General features: G+C 42.0%; 1 protein-coding gene across 3 annotated transcripts in view; it reads right to left on the reverse strand.

Moving 5' to 3' along the window:
• The window catches only part of fancl (FA complementation group L), a 106,735-nt gene that overhangs the window by 12,692 nt on the left and 72,521 nt on the right, over positions 1-21,522 (reverse strand). For all 3 annotated transcript variants that reach the window (XM_070889609.1, XM_070889608.1, XM_070889607.1), the window contains 4 exons: positions 10,934-11,084; positions 9,824-9,907; positions 9,693-9,738; positions 9,496-9,577 (listed from right to left, as the gene is read on the reverse strand). In XM_070889609.1, coding sequence (XP_070745710.1) covers positions 9,496-9,577; positions 9,693-9,738; positions 9,824-9,907; positions 10,934-11,084 — 363 coding nt within the window. The remainder of the gene's footprint in view (positions 1-9,495; positions 9,578-9,692; positions 9,739-9,823; positions 9,908-10,933; positions 11,085-21,522) is intronic.

Raw genomic sequence — 21,522 nt, forward strand, 5'->3', positions numbered from 1 at the left:
TCCGTCCTCCTCCCACCCCCTCTCCCCCCACCCCTCACTGTCAGAAACACAGAGAGACACTGACAAAGATAAAGGGCCCAAGTTTCTGCCCTCTGTAAAAATGGCGCACCTCCATAAGTTGCGCCGACTTTCTGGAATAAAAAGGGCGCTGAAAACTTACCTTGCGATTCTGCGAGCTCCTCAGGACGTCTTCGGCCTTGGGCGTGGCGCAGCACAAGGCGTCGGGGGCGGAGCCAGGTCCCGACGCTGAAAACAGTGCCGGGACCTTTGCACATGCACGCTGGAGCCCGAATCTGTGCAAGCTGCGTGGGAGGGGCGCGAAGAACACCGTCCCTAGCCCTGGCCGGGCATTGAAGATCGGGACTCGGGACTTGGGACTCGGGTTTCCCCCCCGATCAGCCTCTTCCCCCCCCCCCCCCCCCCCCCAATCCCGTTCAGCCTCTTCCCCCCCCCCCCATCCCGTTCAGCCTCCCCCCACCCCCCTCCCTCCCATTCAGCTCCCCCCCTCCCTCCTTCCTTCCCGTTCAACCTCCCCCACCCCCTTCCCTCCCGTTCAGCCTCCCCGCACCCCCCTCCCTCCCATTCAGCCCTTCCCCCTCCTCCTCCTCCTCTCCCCCCGATCCTCTTTTCCTCCTCCCCCCCCCCCCATCCTCTTTCCATCCTCCTCCTCATCCCATCCCTCCCCCGTCTCGTTGTCAGAAACACAGACACTGACAGAAACAGAGAGGGAGACACTAACAGAGACAGAGAGACACACACTGGGGGGGCCCCGTCCCAGCACACTGTTGGAAGGCTCCTGGTGCTGCAATAGGTGAGTAGAAACTTAATTTTTTATTTATTGATTGAGTTTTTATTATTTTTTTTGATAGTTATTGGTTGATTTATTTATCATTTATTATTGATGATGGCTCTTTATTTGTAAAAGTGAAGTGTTTAATGTTTGTAAACTTCCCTCCCCTCCCCCCTCCCCCCCCCATCTCTCGCCTACACTTATAAATCAGGCGTAGGGAACAAGGTTTTTCTGAGTGTACAAAAATCTACACTTACTCCAAACTAACTTAGAATGGAGTAAGTTTTCGCTGCCTAAACTTGCAAAACAGGCGTAAGTGGCTGGACACGCCCCCTTTTGAAAAAAAAATCTGTTCTAAAATGAACCTATTCTAACTCACTAGAACTGGAGCAAACTAAATGCCGAGAATTGCAATTTTTAAGATGCTCCATTCTAAACTAGTTGCTCCAAAAAAATAGGAGCAACTCAAGCCAAAACTTGAGCCCAGAGAGAGAGACACTGACAGAGACACAGAGAGAGACACAGACAGAAACAGAGACACTGACAGTGACATGGGGCCCAAGTTTCGGCCTCAGTTGCTCCTGATTTTTTGGAGCAACTGGTGTAGAACGGAGTATCTTAGAAATTCAAATTCTCAGCATTTAGTTTGCTCCAGTTCTAGTCAGTTAGAACAGATTCACTTTGGAACAGAATTTTTTTTTCAAAAGGGGGCGTGTCCGGCCACTTACGCCTGTTTTCAAAGTTTCGGCAGTGAAAACTTACTCCAAACTAACTTAGAATGGAGTAAGTGAAGATTTTTGTACGCTGGAAAAAACCTTGTCTACACTTTAGAAAATCAGGCGTAGGTTACAAATCAGACGTAGGGAATGGGGGGGGGGGGTTTAAAAGGGAAGTTTACAAACATTAAACACTTCAGTTTTACAAATAAAGAGCCATCATCAATAATAAATGATAAAAACATCAATAAATCAATCAAAAAAAATTAATAAGAAATAATTTTTTTTAAATCAAGAAATAAAACATTTTCTACTTACCGACTGCAGCACCGGGAGCCCTCCAACAGCATGCTGGGATGCCCCTCCGCCTCCCCACAGTGTGTCTCTGTCAGTGTCTCTATCTCTGTCCGTCTGTCTCTCACTCTCTGTCTGTCAGTGCCTGTGTTTCTGACAGTGAGGGAAGGGGGAGGAGGGGGGGTAGAGGGAGAGAGGGGGGGGCAGGGAGGGAGGCAGAGGGGGAGGGAGGGAAGAAGGAGATTGGGGGAAGGGGGGGGGGGGGGGGGGAGAAAGGAGAAGGGAGGGAGGCTGACCGGGGGGGGATGGAAGCTGAACGGGCCGGGCCCAAGACTTCGGGCAGGGCCCGTCCCCAGCACCAGATTTACAGGTAGGTGGTGTTGGGTCGGGTTGGGTCCGGGGTCGGGAGCGCGGGTCCGGGGGGGGTGGGGCGGGGAAAAGAGAGCGCGGGTCCGGTCCGGGGGTGGGGGGGCGGGAGTCAGGTCAGGTCGGGAGGAAGCAGGAGCTGGGCGTGGGAGGCAGCCTTATGCACGCAGCCCCAGTGAGGCCATTCGGCCAGGGCTAGGGGTTGCGTGCTTCGGGCCCCTCCCACACAGTTTCGGGCGCCTGGAGCTACAGCAATGCGTGCCCACTGTAGTGCGCATGTGCAGAGGTCCCGGCACTGTTTTCAGCGCAGGGACCTAGTTCCGCCCCCCACAGCTCGTGCTGCGCCGCGCCGAGGGCCAGAGGACCTGCAGGGAGCCGGAGAATCTGGAAGTTTCTTTTAGGCGCACTTTGTGGCGCGAAAAATGGGCGTCCAGGTCGGGGCTGCGCTGTTCCATGCACGGCCCGAAACCTGGGCCCATGGAGAGGCCAACAGAAACACCTTCCCTTCACATAAAGGTAGGACTTCTATTTTTTTTAATTTGTTATTGATTGGTTGCTTATTACTTTGGTATTTGTGCTTTAGGTGCAGGGTTCCTTCTATTTTTTTAATTTGTTAATTAATTGCTTATTACTTTTTGTGCTTCGTTTAGATTTAAATGTACTTTTGCTTCTTTAATGTTGTTGTGAAGGTGTTAAGTGCTTTGGAAAATCCTCTAACTTCCCTTCCCACCCTCCTGTTGATGTTGATGTGTCCTTTGTGTTTAATGCTTCCCACTCCCCGTCTCTGGCTGTGCCTGCACTGAACTTAACTCTAGATAAGGTTTTTCAGAACTTACAAAAGTGGACACTTACTCCATTCTAAGTTAGTTTGGAGTAAGTTTTCACTGCCTAAACTTGCAAAACAGGCCTAAGTGGCTGGACACACCCACTTTTGAAAAAAAAATGAACTAAAACAAAACTAAATTAACTGACTAGAACTGGAGCAAACTAAATGCCGAGAATTGCGATTTCTAAAATACTCCAAACGAAACTAGTTGCTCAAAAAAAATTGGAGCAACTCCATCTGAAACTTGGGCCCCTAAGGAGGGGCCATTGGGCACTGGGTAGGCACCAGTAGATAAGAAACACGGTGCCCATATTCAAAAAGGATGACAAAACAGACACGGGCAACTACAGACCATTAGTCTTACTTCCATTCCATACAAAATAAAGGATCATCAGAAGTAAGGTTGAGGAGTAGTTGTACAGTAATAAACATCAGTGAACACAGATTTTGAAGGGGAAGATCCTACCTAACTAATCTCAACTTTTTTGAGGAAGTGACAATCGAAGTGGACTGCGGAAAGCCCCATGACGCGGTGTGCATTTTGACAAAGCTTCACATGAAAAGCAATTAGTTTACCTCGATGTAACCTCTCATCAGTTTTTTTGGCTAAGATGTTAAACCAAGGCTGCATTTGTCTGCCCAGGTGGACATAAACGATTCCATGGCACTATTGGAAGAGAAGTGATTTTCTCCCAGAGTACAGGCCAACATTTATCCATCAACCACCACCAGCAAAACTGATTAATTGGTAATTTCTCTCATTGCTGCTTGTGGGGCCTTGCTGTGCCAGGTTTACCTAGAAAACAGAGACAACACTTCAAAAGTAATTCATTTTGCTGTGAAGCACTTTGGAATGTTCCGAGGATGATGCAAGAAGTACTACATAAATGCAAGCCTTTCTTTCTTTAAACCTTGGGTAAGAAACGATTACTCACTAGAGAAGCTAAGTCAGAGTGGAGACACGTACGAAGTGGGGTGCCTCAGGGCTTGCTATTGTTTCCCATTTACAAAAGTGCCCTGATTCAATGTAAAATTGGTCAAATCTGCCGATGATGCCAAACTAGCAGGGACAATGGAATTAGAAATTGCAGAATGAGTTAGAAAAAAAGTGTATTTATATAGCGACTTTCATGACCTCTGGACGTCCCAAACGCTTTACAACCAATGAAGTACTTTTGAAGTGTAGTGACTGTTATAGGAAATGCAGCAGATGATTTGCATACAGCAGGGTTCCACAAATCGCCATACAATAATGACCAGATAATCTGTTTTAGTGATGTTGGTTGAGGGATAAATATTGACCAAGGCACTGGGGAGAACTGCCAACTGAACCAATCCCCAAAATATGTAACCGGAAAAACCAATGATAGATAAAATTTAATACAGGCAAGTATGAAAATACACACATATCATGAATGATCTTTAAATCTCCATGGATAAAGTTGAAGGACACACAGGAGTCTTGGTAGACTCCATGGCAAACATGCCCAACCAATGCAGAGCAGCAATCAACAAAGCCAGTCAAATGTGGAACAAAGCCAAAATAGTTGAATTCAAGTCAGGGGAGGTAATATTCAAACTGGAGTGCTCTGCTCAGACCACACCTTGAATACTGCATGCAGTTTTGCTCTCCAAGAAATAACAGAGATACAGGGGTAGGTGAAATTTGGACCGTTTCTGTAAAGGGTGGCCGATTTGAGATACCAGTTTTACACCTGGACACCAGGTTGAAAATCATCCCCTTTCAGAGATGGAGGCAGTGCAGAAAGAGTTACAAGACTGATACATGTCAAAAAAGATTGGAGAAACGGACTTTTCAGTCTAGAAAGGAAACACGAAAGGTGATCTTGTAAAGGTATACAAAGATAGTCAAGGGTTTGGAAAAAGTAAATACAGAATATTACAGAACAAGGAAACGCAGATTGAAACTCATAAAAAGGTCATTTTAGGACTGATATCTGAAAATTGTTCTTTACATAGAGAGTGATCAACATGTGGAACAGAGTTCCAGCTAGAGGCGGCAAAAACCCTGGAATAATTGGATGCTGCAATGGGAGGACTTTTAGGATCTTTCTGGATGGATGAGTTAAGATGGGCCAAATTGCTTCCTTATCTGTAATTATCTTCCGCTCTTTTGGTATGAAATTCTAGTCAGAAGCTTTTGGTTTCAGCTGAGTAGAACAACAATTTAATGGGCTTAAAAAAGTTCACAATTCACTGGGTAGCTAGAAGTTTAATAGGCAAAAAACCTCTCACATTTGACAAATTATAAAAGGCAAGCGTAAGAAAAGAATACTCTAAGGGAGACAAAATAAATGCAGGAGGGATGTATAGTCTTATAGTAACATTTTTAATGAGTGCTGAACTCGACATCCACCATTTTGTCATTTTCAGTTACTGAAGTGCGCTGAAAATAAGCCTAGCAAGTGTCTAATGAGCATTGTTGTCCTGAATACATGAAAGTAAGTTTGACATTTTGTTTTATCCAAGGAAGTGTCAGATATTAAGTAAAGGCCAATAAATATAACTTCTGTAAGCCTTCCCTGGAGTTTTGTTTTGAGAAAATAATTTAAATGTACTACTTTTTAACTAAAAATATTTCAACTGCTTATGTTTAGTGTTTTTACATACTTCTGATTCAGGAGTTTATTTTATGTAGACAATCTTTTTTTATGGATTTGTAGTACACTAGCACTTGCTTTTACAGAAAATTTCTAGATACATAGTTTGCAGTTATGGTTCCTTTAGAATGGAGAAATATACATAAATTACCTCATACCATTGCCAGCATTCATTGACCAGCTATCAATGCGACTTCCCTAGTAGCCAGTAAAAGACATGAAAATAGTCAAACTAAAGGACATAGTCTCAGAATTCTCCCATGGTAGAATTTATTGATATTGTTTAGTAATCACCAGTGTGGCTAGAAATTTTCCTCCAATTGATAAAGAGAGGGAAGAAAGATTATGAGAGTAAACTAGCACGGAATATAAGAGATAGTAAGAGTTTCTACAGGTACATAAAAAGGAAAAGAGTGGCTAAAGTAAATGTTGGTTCCCCAGAGGATGAGACTGGGGAATGAATAATGGAGAACAGGGAAATAGCAGAGACATTGAACAAATATTTTGTATCGGTCTTCACAATAGAGGACACTAAAAACATTGCAATAGTGGATAATCAAGGGGCTACAGTGATACAATCATTATCATAATGAAGTAGTATTCGGTAAAATAATGGGACTAAAGGCAGACAAGTCCCCTGGACCTGATGGCTCACATCCTAAGGTCTTCAAAGAGGTGGCTGCAGAGATAGTGGATGCATTGGTTGTAATCTAGCAAAATTCCCTGGATTCTGGGACGGTCCCAGTGGATTGGAAAAATCGCAAATGCAATGCCCCTATTTTAAAAAAGGAGGCAGACAAAAAGCAGGAAACTATAGACCAGTTAGCCTAACATCTGTGGTTGGGAAAATGCTAGAGTCCATTATGAAGGAAGCAGTAACGGGACATTTGGAAAAGCATAATTCATTCAAGCAGAGTCAGCATGGTTTTATGAAAGGGAAATCATGTTTGACAAATTTGCTGGAGTTTTTTGAGGATGTAACAAGCAGGGTGGATAGGGGGGGAACCAGTGGATGGGGTGTATTTGGATTTCCAGAAGGCATTCGATAAGGTGCCACATAAAAGGTTACTGCACAAGATAAAAGTTCACAGGGTTGGGGGTAATACATTAGCATGGATAGAGGATTGGCTAACTAACAAAAAACAGAGAGTCGGGATAAATAGGTCATTTTCCGGTTGACAAACAGGGATTGGTGCTGGGTCCTCAACTATTTACAATCTATATTAATGACTTGGATGAAGGGACCGAGTGTAACGTAGCCAAGTTTACTGATGATACAAAGATGGGTGGGAAAGAAAATTGTGAGGACAAAAAAAATCTGCAAAGGGATATAGACAGGCTAAGTGAGTGGGCAAAAATCTGGCAGATGGAATATAATGTGGGAAAATGTAAGGTTATCCCCTTTGGCAGAAAAAATAGAAAAGCAAATTACAATTTAAATGGAGAAAAATTGCAAAGTGTTGCAGTACAGAGACACCTGGGGGTCCTTGTGCATGAAACACAGCAAGTAATCAGGAAGGCAAATGGAATGTTGGCCTTTATTGCAAGGGGGATAGAGTATAAAAGCAGAGACGCCCTGCTACAACTGTACAGCGTATTGATGAGGCCACACCGAGAGTACTGCACTGGAGACTGTTCAGAGAAGGTTCACTAGGTTGATTCTGGAGATGAGGGGGTTGACTTATGAAGATAGGTTGAGTAGGTTGGGCCTATACACATTAATGTGCAGAAGAATGAGAGGTGATCTTATCGAAACATATAGGATAATGAGGGGGCTCGACAAGGTGGATGCAGAGAGGATATTTCCACTCATAAGGGAAACTAAAACTAGGGACATAGTCTCAGAATAAGTGGCTGCCCATTTAGAACTGAGATGAGGAGGAATTTCTTCTCTGAGGGTTATAAATCTATAGAATTCTCTCCCCCAGAGAGCTGTGGAAGCTGGGTCACTGAATAAATATAAGGCGGAGATTGACAGATCTTTGAGCGATAAGGCAGTAAAGGTTATGGGGAGCGGGCGCGGAAGTGGAGCTGAATCCATGATCAGATCAGCCATGATTTGAATGGCGGAGCAGGCTCGATGGGCTAAATGGCCTAATCCTGCTCCAATTTCTTATGCTCTAATTGTGCATTGTTCAAGTGGTAGACAGCCACGAGACAAAGAAAGAATGAAATGGTAAAGCTGGTTTCATGCTGCTAGAATGCATTTCTATTTTCAGGGATGTGAGTAAATTGAATTTACATTCACACACATTTATCACTCAGTCACAATGATCTTAGCCTGCCTGTATAATTGACTGGTTATATTTGTAGCATATCCTATAGTCCTTTGAGAACCATTATATTTACATGCAGTGGTGATGCCAGCCTTCCTTTATAGCAGGAACGTTGGAAATATTGTTCACTAACAGACTCAGAATGTTGGTTGATGCTAGGTAAAGGTTTGACAGCAATCTCTAGAGCACATGAAATCACTTAGATATACGATGGGCAGGGTAGTCTCAATACATACAACGGCATTTCTATTGCTTTAAACAACCGCGCCTTTCACTTTATCTCCATGTATCTTCATTGTACAAAGACCACTTCAAGTTGGTGGAAGCTGCACATGCAAAATCTCCTTCCAAAAATAAGCATTTGATGGACTACTTAGAAGTGTTCCTTCTAAATATTTTCATGCACAGTCCCTTTAAATTTGCTGTCCAATCACGCGTGTGCGGTATCTCTTCCAGCGGCAGGAGCTGGTGAGCGGCCGCGCAGGGCCTCGCGATTGGTGAGCCCCCCACCCCACGCAGGGCCTCGCGATTGGTGAGCTCTCCCCCCCCCCCCCCCACACATACAGGACCTCGCGATTGGTGAGCCCCCCGCCCCACGCGGGGCCTCGCGATTGGTGAGCCCCCCGCCCCACGTAGGGCCTCGCGATTGGTGAGCACCCTGAGCAGGGCCTCGCGATGGGTGAATGGCCACGCACCTTAGAGGAAACTTTGGCCCAGAAATTGCGGTCAAAGGCTTTCTGCGGATGGATGCCACCAACTAAAATGTTTTTAACGAAAGTACCTGGTGGTCTCGGAGGAATGTAGACTTGCGCTGAGGCCCATGTATTTCAGGAGCGTATGTGTAGCCTGGGATCACGTGGGCCGGACCAACCAAAGAAAATGGCGTATCCCCATTCACAGTAATGATGAGTTCCGGAGATCACCATTTCTATGAATGGGGATACCCCCAAAAACACAAACATTTAAAATAAATAAGAAAAACACATCACATATTTAAAATTAATTGAAATTGAATTTAATTAATGTTTTGGACAAAAAATTAATATTTTTATAAGGTGTTTTAATAGGAGGAAAACTAAACTTACCTTAATGGACAGGGTTTTTAATATAAAAATTATTGACAAAATGTCATGTTTCTATCTTTTAAAACTCTTACACTGATAAAAGCAGGCCTTACGCCTGCTTTTACCAGGCGTAAGAGTTTGAAGGACATTCGCTGGGCAAGAGTTGGGCAAATATCCCAAATCTCTGCCCGTGAATGCCCTTCTCCCGGAGATGTGTTGGAACTGTCAAAATACATTTTGAGTTTGCAAGTGCAGGTTTTCAGCGCACGTGCATCGCGCGCCAAGAACTGGCACTTTCGGGGACCTCTATGGGTGCATGCGCACATTGTAGAGACCGTGATTTTTGGCCCACTGATGTCGAGTACTCCCAGTTTTCTTCAATGCTGCAGCATTCACTTTTCAGAAATTTGCAGTGATGCCTTCTTTCTTTTACATAGGAGCCATGTACATATTTTAAAAGCCGGACAACCTCTTCAGAAAGCTATATCGGATTATTTGCAATTTTTAGTTTGCTCATTGAACAAAAAGTAATTGTAACTTACAGACTTCTCATGGGTGGCAGGGGATGGAAAGTCTATCTCCAATATATCCTTTAGATTTTGCAGCACACTGCACTCTGGAGACCTGGAAAGCACATCCTGTACTTATTAGCAAAGATTTTATTTAACCATGAAGTATTGAAGACCATTTCTTTTTAGTAAGCACTCAGAGACGAGACTAATATTTGAGCATTACTTACCAAAGATGCATGTTGGTGTTCAGCTTATTCCTCAGCGGAGTTACCACTAGGGGCAAATGAGTATGGTTACTACTTTAAATTTTGATGGCAGAAAATTAAAAAATTAAAACTGATTTCTAAGGATCACATACCATGATCAGCACCAAGGAAGCAGCATTCAGGCAACATTTTAGGATGTCTCGGGTCCACTTCCAGATTTATTGAAACATTGTTTCCTGTGATACCCAAGAATAAATAAAAAATAAATCATCCAGCCACATTTAAAATTGATAACTAATGCCAAACTCAAATGTTCAAATAGGGACTTAAAAAAAAAACCCTTCAACATAATGGCAGCACTATGTCATAATCAAGAAAGGAGTTTCTACTGAAGGCTCTCTACCTCTGAAAAGCTTTTGGTCACCTGTCTGAATATTTCATGAGGCTCGGTGGTAAATTTTGTCTGATAAAGTTCCTGTGAAGCACCTTGTATCGTTTTACGACATTAAAGGTGCTGTATGAATGCACATTGTTGTTGTTCACATAATATTTTATTTTTTGAATGGGAACTGCCATAAAATAGAAATATTTTCACCGTCTGTCATTTCTACAAACTGAATACTTTGATTTTAATATTACAAATGAATACTAAAAATTGGCCTTTTTGTAGTTTTGTAAACAACAGCAGTTAGCATTATTCATCACCCACATCCAAAATCTCCAGTTGATGGAAAATACAGAAATCGATTAACATTGTTTTTCCAACTGAATTTACTTTGTTAGTTTTATTTGATTTGAATATTAGAAGAGCATTCAGTACATAAACAAAGAATATTACATGATAAGGCTCTGCAAAATCCTTTGTGTATGTGAGAAAAACATGGGGGCGGGGGCTGATAGGATTTTTCCCCATTTTAAATTTGACCACATGTTGGGCATTCTACTGCTTACAGTCACCATTTCACAGCATTTAAAGGCGAAGAAAGATAGAAATGAGCAAATAAGAGCTATAGCTAAGCAACGATCAGCTTTCCATCCCACAACTTCAGAAACAAGAACAGTAAAATCAAGATATCTGAGGAGTCTAAAATTACATTGTACAGTGAGTTTTCACTGATATTTTTCTCATGTTCCAACAACCTATATTTTTTTTGAGAAAAAAGAAATGCCAAATGATTTATTTATATTTATCAAGGTCTATATCATCCATATTTTTCTCAATGACATTTAAGGAACTATCCAGGTAAATGAAACATTTGTACCAATGGCAATTCTCCGTGTGGTGGCACTGCGTGCTGGTTTTTCTGGTTCGAGCACCCAGGTCTTCTCATCTATTTCATCCATAATATCCCAGAATTCCTTCAGCAAATCCAGTGCTGCCAGAAATTGACTGTGAAGGTTGATTAAAGAGCTCTGAAAAATGAAAGGAAAAGGCGAACATGGAGTTCTTTGATGACATAACAGAGAGGGTTGATGAGGGTAGTGCAGTTGATGTTGTGTACATGGACTTTCAAAAATTGTTTCATAATTACCACATAATAAATATTTTAGCATAATTGAAGGATTAAAGGGACAGCAAGTGCATGGATACAAAATTAACGAGGGGAAAGAAAGCAGTGAGTAGTGGTGAACGGTTGTTATCCAGATTGGAAGGGAAAAGGGTAGTGGTGCCCACCCAGGGGTCAGAGTCGAGACTAGTGCCCCTTTTGATGCACATTAATGACCTGGCCTTGGTTGCACAGGCATAATTTCAAAGCTTGCAGATGACATGAAACTCGGAAATGTAGTAACCAGTGAGGAGGATAGTAACAGACTTCAGGAGGACATAGACAGGTGAAATGGGCAGACACATGAGAAATGAAATTTAATACAGAAAAGTTCAAAGTCATTCATTTTGGTAGAAAGAAAGAATGAGGAAAGGCAATATAAACTAAATGGTACAATTTTAAAGGGGTTGAAGGAACAGAGAAACCTGGGGATATATGTACATTAATCTTTGAAGGTGGCAAGAAAAGTTGAAGAGGCTGTTAAAAAGGCATACGGAGGGGGGGGGTCCTTAGCTTTATTAATCGAGGAATAGAGTACAAAAGCAAGGAAGTGATGCTAAACCTTTATAAAACACTGGTTAGGCCCCAGCTGGAGTATTGTGGCCAATTCTAAGCACCACACTTTAGGAAGGATGTCAAGGCCTTCGAGAGGGTGCAGAGGAGATTTACTAGAATGGCACCGAGGATGAAAGACTTCAGTTACATGGGGAAGACTAGATAAACTGGGGTTGTTCTCCTTAGAACAGGAAAGGCCAAGGGGAGATTTGATAGGTGTTGAAAATCTTGAAGCGTTTTGATAGAGTAAATAAGGAGAAATGGTTTCTTGTGGCAGAAGGGTCAGTAACCAGAGGGCACAGATTTAAAGTGATCAAGAACCAGAGGTGACATGCGGAAACATTTTTTTAGAAAAACACAGCGAGTTGTTATGATCTGGAATACACTGCCTGAAAGGGATGTGGAAGCAGATTCAATAATAACTTCCATAAGGGAATTGGATAAATGCTTGAAATAGAAAAAATTACTGGGCTGTGGGAAAAGAGCAGGGGAGTAGGAAAACATTGGATAGCTCTTTCAAAGAGCCGGCGCAGGTACAGTAGGTTGAACGGCCCCCTTTAGTGCTGTATCATTCTCTGATTTTATGAGTATGTAAAATGGCACCATACCAGCAAAAATAAGTGATGTTTAAGTCAGTTTGCAGCTTCAGAGCATCAAAGCCTGGATTCACAGCCAATTTTCAATTGTACTATAGTACTTTGGGGTCAAGGCATTTTCTTGCCATTTGCTACGGCTTTGCTTGTTTTTCAACTTTATAAAGATTGGTTCACATTATCTAAAACTGATGATCTTGACCGTTCTAAATAATCAAGAACTAATCAAAAATGCTTCTACAGGGACATACATTCATCACTGCAAATTAATTCTAGAGTAAACAAAGGTCCCGCTAGCACTACTGTCGCAACTCACAATCAAACTGACCAATCTGGGTTTTACTGGAGATTTAGACATAGATAAAATAATGCTAATTTCTAGGAATAGGTTGCCACCATGATACACAGATGCCTAACACAATTCTGCAAGTATGTGCTCAAATCTTTTAAGTACCTTAACAGTAGCTGTATTGATTCCAAATAGAAATCTGTGCATCAGTAGGAATTTGTTTTTAATTCAGAAAAAAAATTCAGCAGTCCAAAAAACCTAAAAATTCTAGAGTACAAAAAAGTACAGCCCTGGCAACACTCCTAACATAACTCCAGCAGGAGTGCGGCAGAAGACACAGAAGATAGAGCCGGGATCCCGAACCGCAGGCCCAGTTCTTTAATGGTAGTTTCTGGAAGCCCTTGACTGGAGCAGAAGCACCATCTCTGACAAAGATGGCCCGCTGTAAGAGGGGCTGGACCCTCGACTCCGCAGTGGGACTCAGTGTTAGTGGCAGTTGGTGACAAGATGAGACATACTTAGGGTTCCCAATCCTTCCGCTTTGGGCAGGAGTCAACTGGAATGAGCGACTGGTCTCCCGAGGGCTGCTGCTGGAGACTCAGGAGAAACTGTCCTTATATACAAGGTTCGCACATGTGAAACACCCTGGCCATCATGGCTTGCAGCAAAATGTGTATTGTCCGAGCCCTGCTGGTCCCCGCCTTATTCAGAATGTACCGTTCCATTACTGGATGTGAGGATGGTGGCATTAGGGCCAACAAAAATCACTTGGCTACTCAGTGTGTACTGGGAGGGCAACAGAAACTGGGGAAAGAAGAGAGAGAGCATGCAACACAAACTGGAGGGAGGGAGATCTCCTGTTGATCTGTGATGTGCACTGTGTACAACGGGGGGAAAATTGCGGTTGGAGCTTTCCTTCGTAAGAACGCCACCGGCCCAAAGTTTTTTAATGAAAGTACCTGGTGGTCCCGCTGGAACATAGGATCCTGGTTGGAGGCCTAGACTCGCTGCGCAGTGTACGGGAAGATGTCTTTCAGGTACATACGTACATGCTGGAGTCACGTGGGCCAGGACCACCAATCACTATTCAGTATTCTCATTGATAAAAATGGCAACTCCGTTTGTACGGGTTCCCATTACTATCAATGAGAATAACCTCCTAAAATACCGAAACACAGCATAATAAATAAATAAAACTCCTCACATATTTAAACTTTATTGAAATTAAATGTAATTAAATGTTTTAAATAAAAAAATTCCAAAAAATATTTTTTTCATGTGTTTTAATAGGGTTAAAAATAAACTTACCTTAATGGACAGGGCTTTTAAATATAAAAATTAGTGTTTAAAATAAATTTTATGTTTTAAAAGTGTTACGCTGGTAAAAGTAAGCTATGCACCTGCTTTTACCAGATGTAAAAGTTTGAAGGACATTCGCTGGGCAAATAACCCAATCTCACCTGTGCGGATGTCCTTCTCCTGTGGATGCGGAGGATCTGTATGGAGAAATCTTGACAGATTGGAAAAGCTATTCTTTGGCGCATGCGCATCGCACCCTGAAAACCAGCTTTTGCGAGGCCTCGTACTGGGCAAGGCCAGAATTTTTGGCCCAATGTGTTTTATTACAGGAGTCAGGCAGCTTTGGTGCTTCTCCCAAAGGACTGAGCCTCATCTCCCTGAAGCCACACTTCAGTGGAGGGGTGTGAGAGTCAGTAAATTGAATTAGGTTTGGTTTTGGTTTATTTATTATTTTTTTTAAACTTGCTGTGAATTGTAAAATGTCAAAGAATTGGAAAAAGTTAGAAGTTACAGATCTATTGAATCAGAGGAATTTACTTAGTGTTTCTCATTGCAGTTGATTAAATATTGCTCATGCTCAAATCTTTCCATTCTTTTGTGTTCTTTCTTTGATTATAAATTATGTTATTCCTCTCACAACAAAACAAAATAGCAAATATTTTATTCAGGGTTTGGTGATACCAAGACTCTCAACTAAGGTAAATGCAAAACATTTGCAAACACTGGGCAAATGTCACATGATCAAATGTCACATGATCAAATCTCCAGGAGTACGTCAAACCAGAGTAGGCAACCATTGACATACCATCCTCATGAAGAGCATTTGTGGGGCCTATTTGGGGCAGAGGGGGCAGGATAGAAAAAAGTGCGTGCGGGACAGAGAAGTAATCTGGATTATAGAAGAAAAAGGTCATTTATTTTATCTAAATTTTTATTATTGGCTTCTTACAAAGGAGGCAGTCCCCTTTCCTGGATGGCAGCTGATGTGAAACTTTCTGGCCTGATGGGCACCCGAGGTTTGGCTACTGTGCCACCGGCACCCACAACAATGAGGTGTCCTCCATCTGACTCTGGGTACTCTGGCGGTGTCAGTGCAGACAAGAGGGCATAGAAATAAAGATAAATTATATTTATTACGTCTTTCATGACCACTGAAGTATTTTTGAATTGTTGTAATGTAGAAAACGCAGCAGCCAGTGTGCACAGCAAGATCCCTCAAAAGAACGACTAGATAATCTGTTTTAGGGTTATTGGTGAGGGATAATGCTGGCTAGAACTTAGAGATAACTCCCCTGCTCTTTGAATAATGCCATGCGATTTGTTACATCCATCCGAGAGAGAAGACAGGGCCTCAGTTTAACGTCTCATCTGAAAGAGGGCATTTCTGACAGTGTAACGCTCCCTCTGTGCTGCATTGAAGTGCCAGCCTGATTATGCGCACAAGTCTCCGAGGTGAGGCTCGAACCCACGAGCTCAGACTTCGAGGCGAGTGCCATTACCACAGATCAAGGCTGACACCACAACCGCCGGATGGCAGCCTCGATGCCTAAAAAGCTACAAAACTCTGGTGCAGTCAGCATAACTTCATCTCCAAGTCTTGGGTCTGGATACTTCCTCTACTAGCTGTAGGAGTTCTATATGAACTGAATTTTAACAGTCTTGATACGGTTCCCACAGGGATGGGTCCCAAAAATCCTCATTCGCCAGCAGATTCAATATACATCTAAAACAGAAAGTTTCGCAGGTGAATATCGGGGTGTGACTCAGTATTGCCCTGGCAGTTCCATGGGTCGGGACCAGGCAGTTATTGCAACCATCCCCTTGCAGTCTGACATAGCAAAGGAAGGCAGAACCAATATAATGGCAGCTGTACAGTACATTTCTGCAGCGGCAGTAAGGCTCACAAGAGTGTTCCAGGCCTGATTTATCGGGAGAAGATCGGGAGAAGGGGCCAATTTCTTTATTTCTTTATTTCTTCAACTGGACCTGCTGGCTTTGCACACAAGAATCTGGCTGGTGCAAGAGCTTCCTGCTGCTACACTCCTCACCTAGTGGGCACGAAGATGTGACAATGCTGGCATGTGTGCCAATGCGACATAAATTCCCTGATCCTGGGGAGTCAGAGAGTCAGGCACTTGGATCACGGACACATGGATTTCCCTCTCCACTATAATTATAATAGTGGAGAATCATCGGATTTTCAGGCCCATTGGCTTTCCTTTATGCAACTGGATGTGTTATACCTGGCCTGGAAACACAAGTTCCTGACAGTGGAAAAGTGTTCCAAACCCCAATACCAATACTCCTGATCAAAAAACAACTTACAATTAGCAAGTTTTAATAATTTGGTGGAGAATTCAGCAAATGTACACGACAAATTTAAAGTTGGTGGGACGGTTTCATTTTCAAACTCATTATATAAATTTAACTATTTAAACAATCGGCACCGTTCAATTTTTTCGGAGAAAGTTATCTTTAATGCTGCGGCTTGTTGAATTCAAAGAATGACACGACAAAGGAACACACTCCAATTTACTGCACAGGTACATCTTAATGGAGAAGGAGGGGCTACATATAGGCATACAAGGACATTGTAACATGATCCTCCTCCCAGTACCCACAGCATTTATCAACTTCATAAAGGGAATCCACAAATTCAGTAAATTATTTGTCCCACCTTGGCCCTTAGAAACAGAGAAAAATAGGAGCAGTAGTAGGCCATTCGGCCCTTCGAGCCTGCACCACCATTCAATATGATCATGGCTGATCCTCTATCTCAACACAATATTCCCGCTTTTTCGCCATACCCCTTGATACCTTTTGTGTCTAGAAATTTATCTATCTCCCTCTTAAATATATTCAGTGACTTGGCCTCCACAGCCTTCTGTGGTAGAGAATTCCACAGGTTCAGCACCCTCTGAGTGAAAAAAATTCTCCTCATCTCAGTCCTAAATTTCCTACCCCGTATCCTGAAACTGTGATCCCTTGTTCTAGACTTCCCAGCTAGGGGAAACATCCTCCCCGCATCCAATCTATCCAGCCCATCAGAATGCTATACGTTTCAATGAGATCCCCTCTCATTCTTCTAAACTCTAGTGAATATAGGCCTGGTTGACCCAATCTCTCCTCATACAACAGTCCTGCCATCCCAGGAATCAGTCAGGTGAACCTTCGCTGCACGCCCTCTACGGCAAGTATATCCTTTCTTAGGTAAGGAGACCAAAACTGCACACAATGCGCCAGGTGTGATCTCATCAAGGCCCTGTATAACTCTAGTAAGACATCCTTGCTCCTGTACTCAAATCCTCTTGAAATGAAGACCAACATACCATTTGCCTTCCTAACTGCTTGCTGCACCTGCATGTTTGCTGTCAATAACTGGTGTACAAGGACACCCAGGTCCGTTTGTACATCGACATTTCCCAAGCTATCACCATTTAAATAATACTTTGTCTTTATGTTTTTCCTACCAAAGTGGATAACTTCCCATTTATCCACATTATACTGCATCTGCCATGTGTTTGCCCACTCACTCAACCTATCTAAATCGCCTTGCAGCGTCTTTGCATCCTCCTCAGAATCCCATCTAGTTTTGTGTCGTCAGAAAAATTGGAAATATTGCATTTGTTCCCTCATCCAAATCATTTATATATATTATGAATAGCTGGGTCCAAGCACGGATCCCTATGGTACCCACTAGTCACTGTCCGCCACCCCGAAAAAGACCCGTTTATTCCTACTCACTGTTTCCTGTCGGTTAACCAATTTTTAATCCATGCCAGTACATTACCCCCAATCCATGTGCTTTAATTTTGCACACTAGCCTGTTATGTGGAACTTTATTAAAGGCCTTCTGAAAATCCAAACACACTACATCCACTGGTTTCCCTTATCTATTCTATCACTTACATCCTCAAAAAATTCCAGCAGGTTTGTCAAACATGGTTTTTCTTTCATAAATCCATGCTGACTTTGTCTAATCCCATTATCACATCCTTTATAATAGACTCTAGCATTTTCCCCACTACTGATGTAGTTCCCTATTTTCTCTCTCCCTCCTTTTTTAAATAGTGGTGTTACATTTTCCACCCTCCAATCTGCAGGAACTGTTCCATAATCTAGAGAACTTTGAGGAAAATCCAATACTTGGGCCCATCTACATCCAAAACCTCCATCACAGTCGTGTTTGCTTCTGCTGAACTTGTAAGTCGCATCGATGATTGACAGCTTGACAAGAGTCTGGCCCAGGGCCATTGTCTTTTGTCAGCGTGACAGACTGCAGGTTCATGTTCTTTTCTCAGTCCATTCTGCTGCAGGCTCAGGCTTCTGCCTTTAATGTAAACTATTCTGAAAGGTTTAGTCTGCCTCAGCAATCTCTACTGAAAGTTTATTTATGGTTGTATTACAGTAAAGTGTCTCCATCTGCTGTGGAAGTCCAAAGCAAATAGTGGTCCCCTTCAGCTGGCAATGTGCAATTGGGCCAAGTAGCACCAATGAATTTCAATATGCATGATCTGCTGTGAATTTAACAATGTGCTAGTTCAAAATATGTAAGAATTTGCTTTCCCCTTTTCACTTTAAAAACAATTGACTTGTCCACAAATAAAATCTCACTGCAATCTTGTCAATCATTTTAGCACAGTTATGATCATTAATACCTTCATCTAAAGTGCTGCATGCTACCACTTGGCTAAACTGCAGCCTATTTTCACAAAAATTTAAAAAACTAGATTCCTCCCTCCATTGCAGACAGATAATGTGTTTAGTATTTACATAATCTAGATTCTATTTTGACTTCACCTCATGAAAATTTTCAGATATAAATTCCCAAATAATCATTTTCATTCTCAACTCCAAGGCCCTAAGGCAGTCAGATGCTCGCTAGCTTATCACCTGTAGCAGTCTCGTACGTTTAAGTTGATTTTTAAAAGTTTTCCCTTTGAGACTACAAAGTCTGAAGACACATTTATGGGTAAAAGTGGTTGTAATGCTTACAGTGGGTTAAAATAAATGCTCAATATTTCTATGGTTATCTTAGCAGAGCAGGACAGGGCTCCTTATATTAAGACACAATTCAACCATTACATTTTCTAAATCACACTGACCGAACATTACTAAAAAGCCGACTGTAAGAATCCGACAATTACACAAAATCTGCAACAGAGTTGAAAGCCAGACCTCATACTTTGAATGCCTGCAGCATAGAATCACGTTTTTGAACATATAGCCACATGTTATAGATTCAGAAGCACAATAGTGAAAGGTGCATCATTCTGCTGATCTCCAGGAAAACCAATTCATTTCTTAATTAAAAAGACCTCGGAATGTTAATAGGGTTGCAGTCAAAGATTATCCAGTAGGAAATTAACCCTTTGCCTTCAGGTGACTTTCTTCAAGAAAACCACGGGCTTCAAATCATGTTTTTTTTTGTTGCAGTTGAGAGCAATAGGTTAACAACCCTGTCACTAGATAAAGCTGTCCAGCAAGATTGCAGTTACATATGGGCATAGGCCACTTTGCCCTTGATGCTCATTCCTCACTAGTCACGATATGCCATCTCAGCTTCAAACCACTGGCTTTATCTGATCATGCTGTGAAACACCTGCACTGGCGATCAGGCTTTGGCTTGATATGCAAAGACCTGCCATCATCTGCTTGACATTGCACAAGTTATAATTATTCATTTGAATGAATATGTCAGAGCAGCAGCAGCAACCCTCTCATCACGGCAGAAGAAAAATACATCAAAACATTATCATCTCAGCAGGAAGACAGGGACCATAAGGAAAATTATGCATTTCAATATGGATGCCATGTAAAAATGTCAAGCTATAACTCTAGCAGTGGGGAAAAAAATTTCATGTATGCCTTAATTAAAATTATATTCAAATACTATGGCCGAACATTTGGCAACAAGTGAATTGGATTCAAATCTTTACACAAAAAAAATCACAAGCAGCAAATGGTTACAAAATACATGTATTTTATTACCAGTTTTTTGCTGCAGTTAATTGGCCCCACAGAAACAGACTTGGACAGAGGTTATTTATTTTGAAAAAAGGTGAAAAGGCTAAAGGGGATATAAAGACAGTATACTGGTTCACAAGATTTACTTCAGATTAATATTAATTTGTATTTTGTATTGAATTAATAGTAAATTATTTAACAAAGATTGTTACATCTTCTATATGCACTGTGAGTAGTCTTTTTTGCATTCTTACAATTATTGGAACTTGGAGGATTTCAATGTTTAACATTTTCCTTTTCAGGTACCGTGTCTGTTTTCGTGTACTGGCCGTGATTAGCTATTCACCTCGACAATTTTAGTTACGCTGCCTCTATTCTCTGTGCATGAATGTACTTGCTCTATATTCTGGTATTTCAGACTTCTTCTCATTTAATAGAAAGTCCCTGTCCCCTCTGCCTGTAAACAGTTATTTTTAGTTACCCACATATGGAATAGTATACATTCTTTGGTTAGAAATGTACTAGGACTAATGCGCCTAACAAACACCAAACATTCCAGTTTATTGCAATGCTTCCCATTTCAGACATGAATGTTTTTTTTGTATTTTTACAGAATGATGTATCTTCTTTAACATTTTATATTATAGAAGTAAAATAACATATGGAGTCACACATTGTCGAGCTCTCGTTCACACATATGCACCCTGATCTCCAGTTCTAACTCCTGGGAACTAAAGAGAGCGCTAGTTTCTCTCTTCGGTGTCAGCCATGGCTCACTGGTTTCACTCTCGCCTCCGAATCAGAAGGTTGTGGGTTCGAATTCAAATCCAGAGACTTGAGTGCAAAATCTAGGCTGACACTCCAAACAAAGGTGCCATCTTTCAGATAAGATGTTAAACCAAGGCGCCGTCTGCTCTCTCAGGCGGATGGAAAAGATCCCATGGCACTATTTTGAAGAACAGCAGGAGAGTTCTGGGTGTCCTGGCCAATATTTATTCCTCAACCAACACCTAAAAACAGACTATCTGGTAATTATCACATTGCTGTTTATGGGACCTTGCTGCCGCATTTCCTACATTGCATCAGTAACTATACTTTAAAAAGTACTTAATTGGCTGCAAAGCGCTTTGGGATGTCCTGAGTTTGTGAAGGGTGTTATATAAATACAACTCTTTCTTTATTTTGTTCCACTCTCTTTCCCCTCCCCCATTATTAATGTGCAACTACTAAAAGTGTTTTGGAAGGTTTTCTTTAAATATAAATATAAGGGTTTCTTGACTTCTCAGGAGACGGCAACATCTTCACCATGATCATTATATGGGGATCTTGGCATATTAACAATTTATAATTTTATATATAAATTAACAAAATGGCCAAATGATCCAATCCATAATTCATCAAATCATCTGGGTAACACAAGAACATAAAAAATAAGAGCAGGAGTAGGCCATATGGCCCCTCGAGCCTGCTCCGTCATTTAATACGATCATGGCTGATCCGATCATGGACTCAGATCCACTTCTCTGCCTGCTCCCCATAACCCCTTATCGTTTAAGAAACTGTCTATTTCTGTCTTAAACTTATTCAATGTCCCAGCTTCC

Source organism: Pristiophorus japonicus, chromosome 9 (genome assembly GCF_044704955.1).
Source record: "Pristiophorus japonicus isolate sPriJap1 chromosome 9, sPriJap1.hap1, whole genome shotgun sequence".
In the NCBI taxonomy this organism is placed as follows: domain Eukaryota; kingdom Metazoa; phylum Chordata; class Chondrichthyes; family Pristiophoridae; genus Pristiophorus; species Pristiophorus japonicus.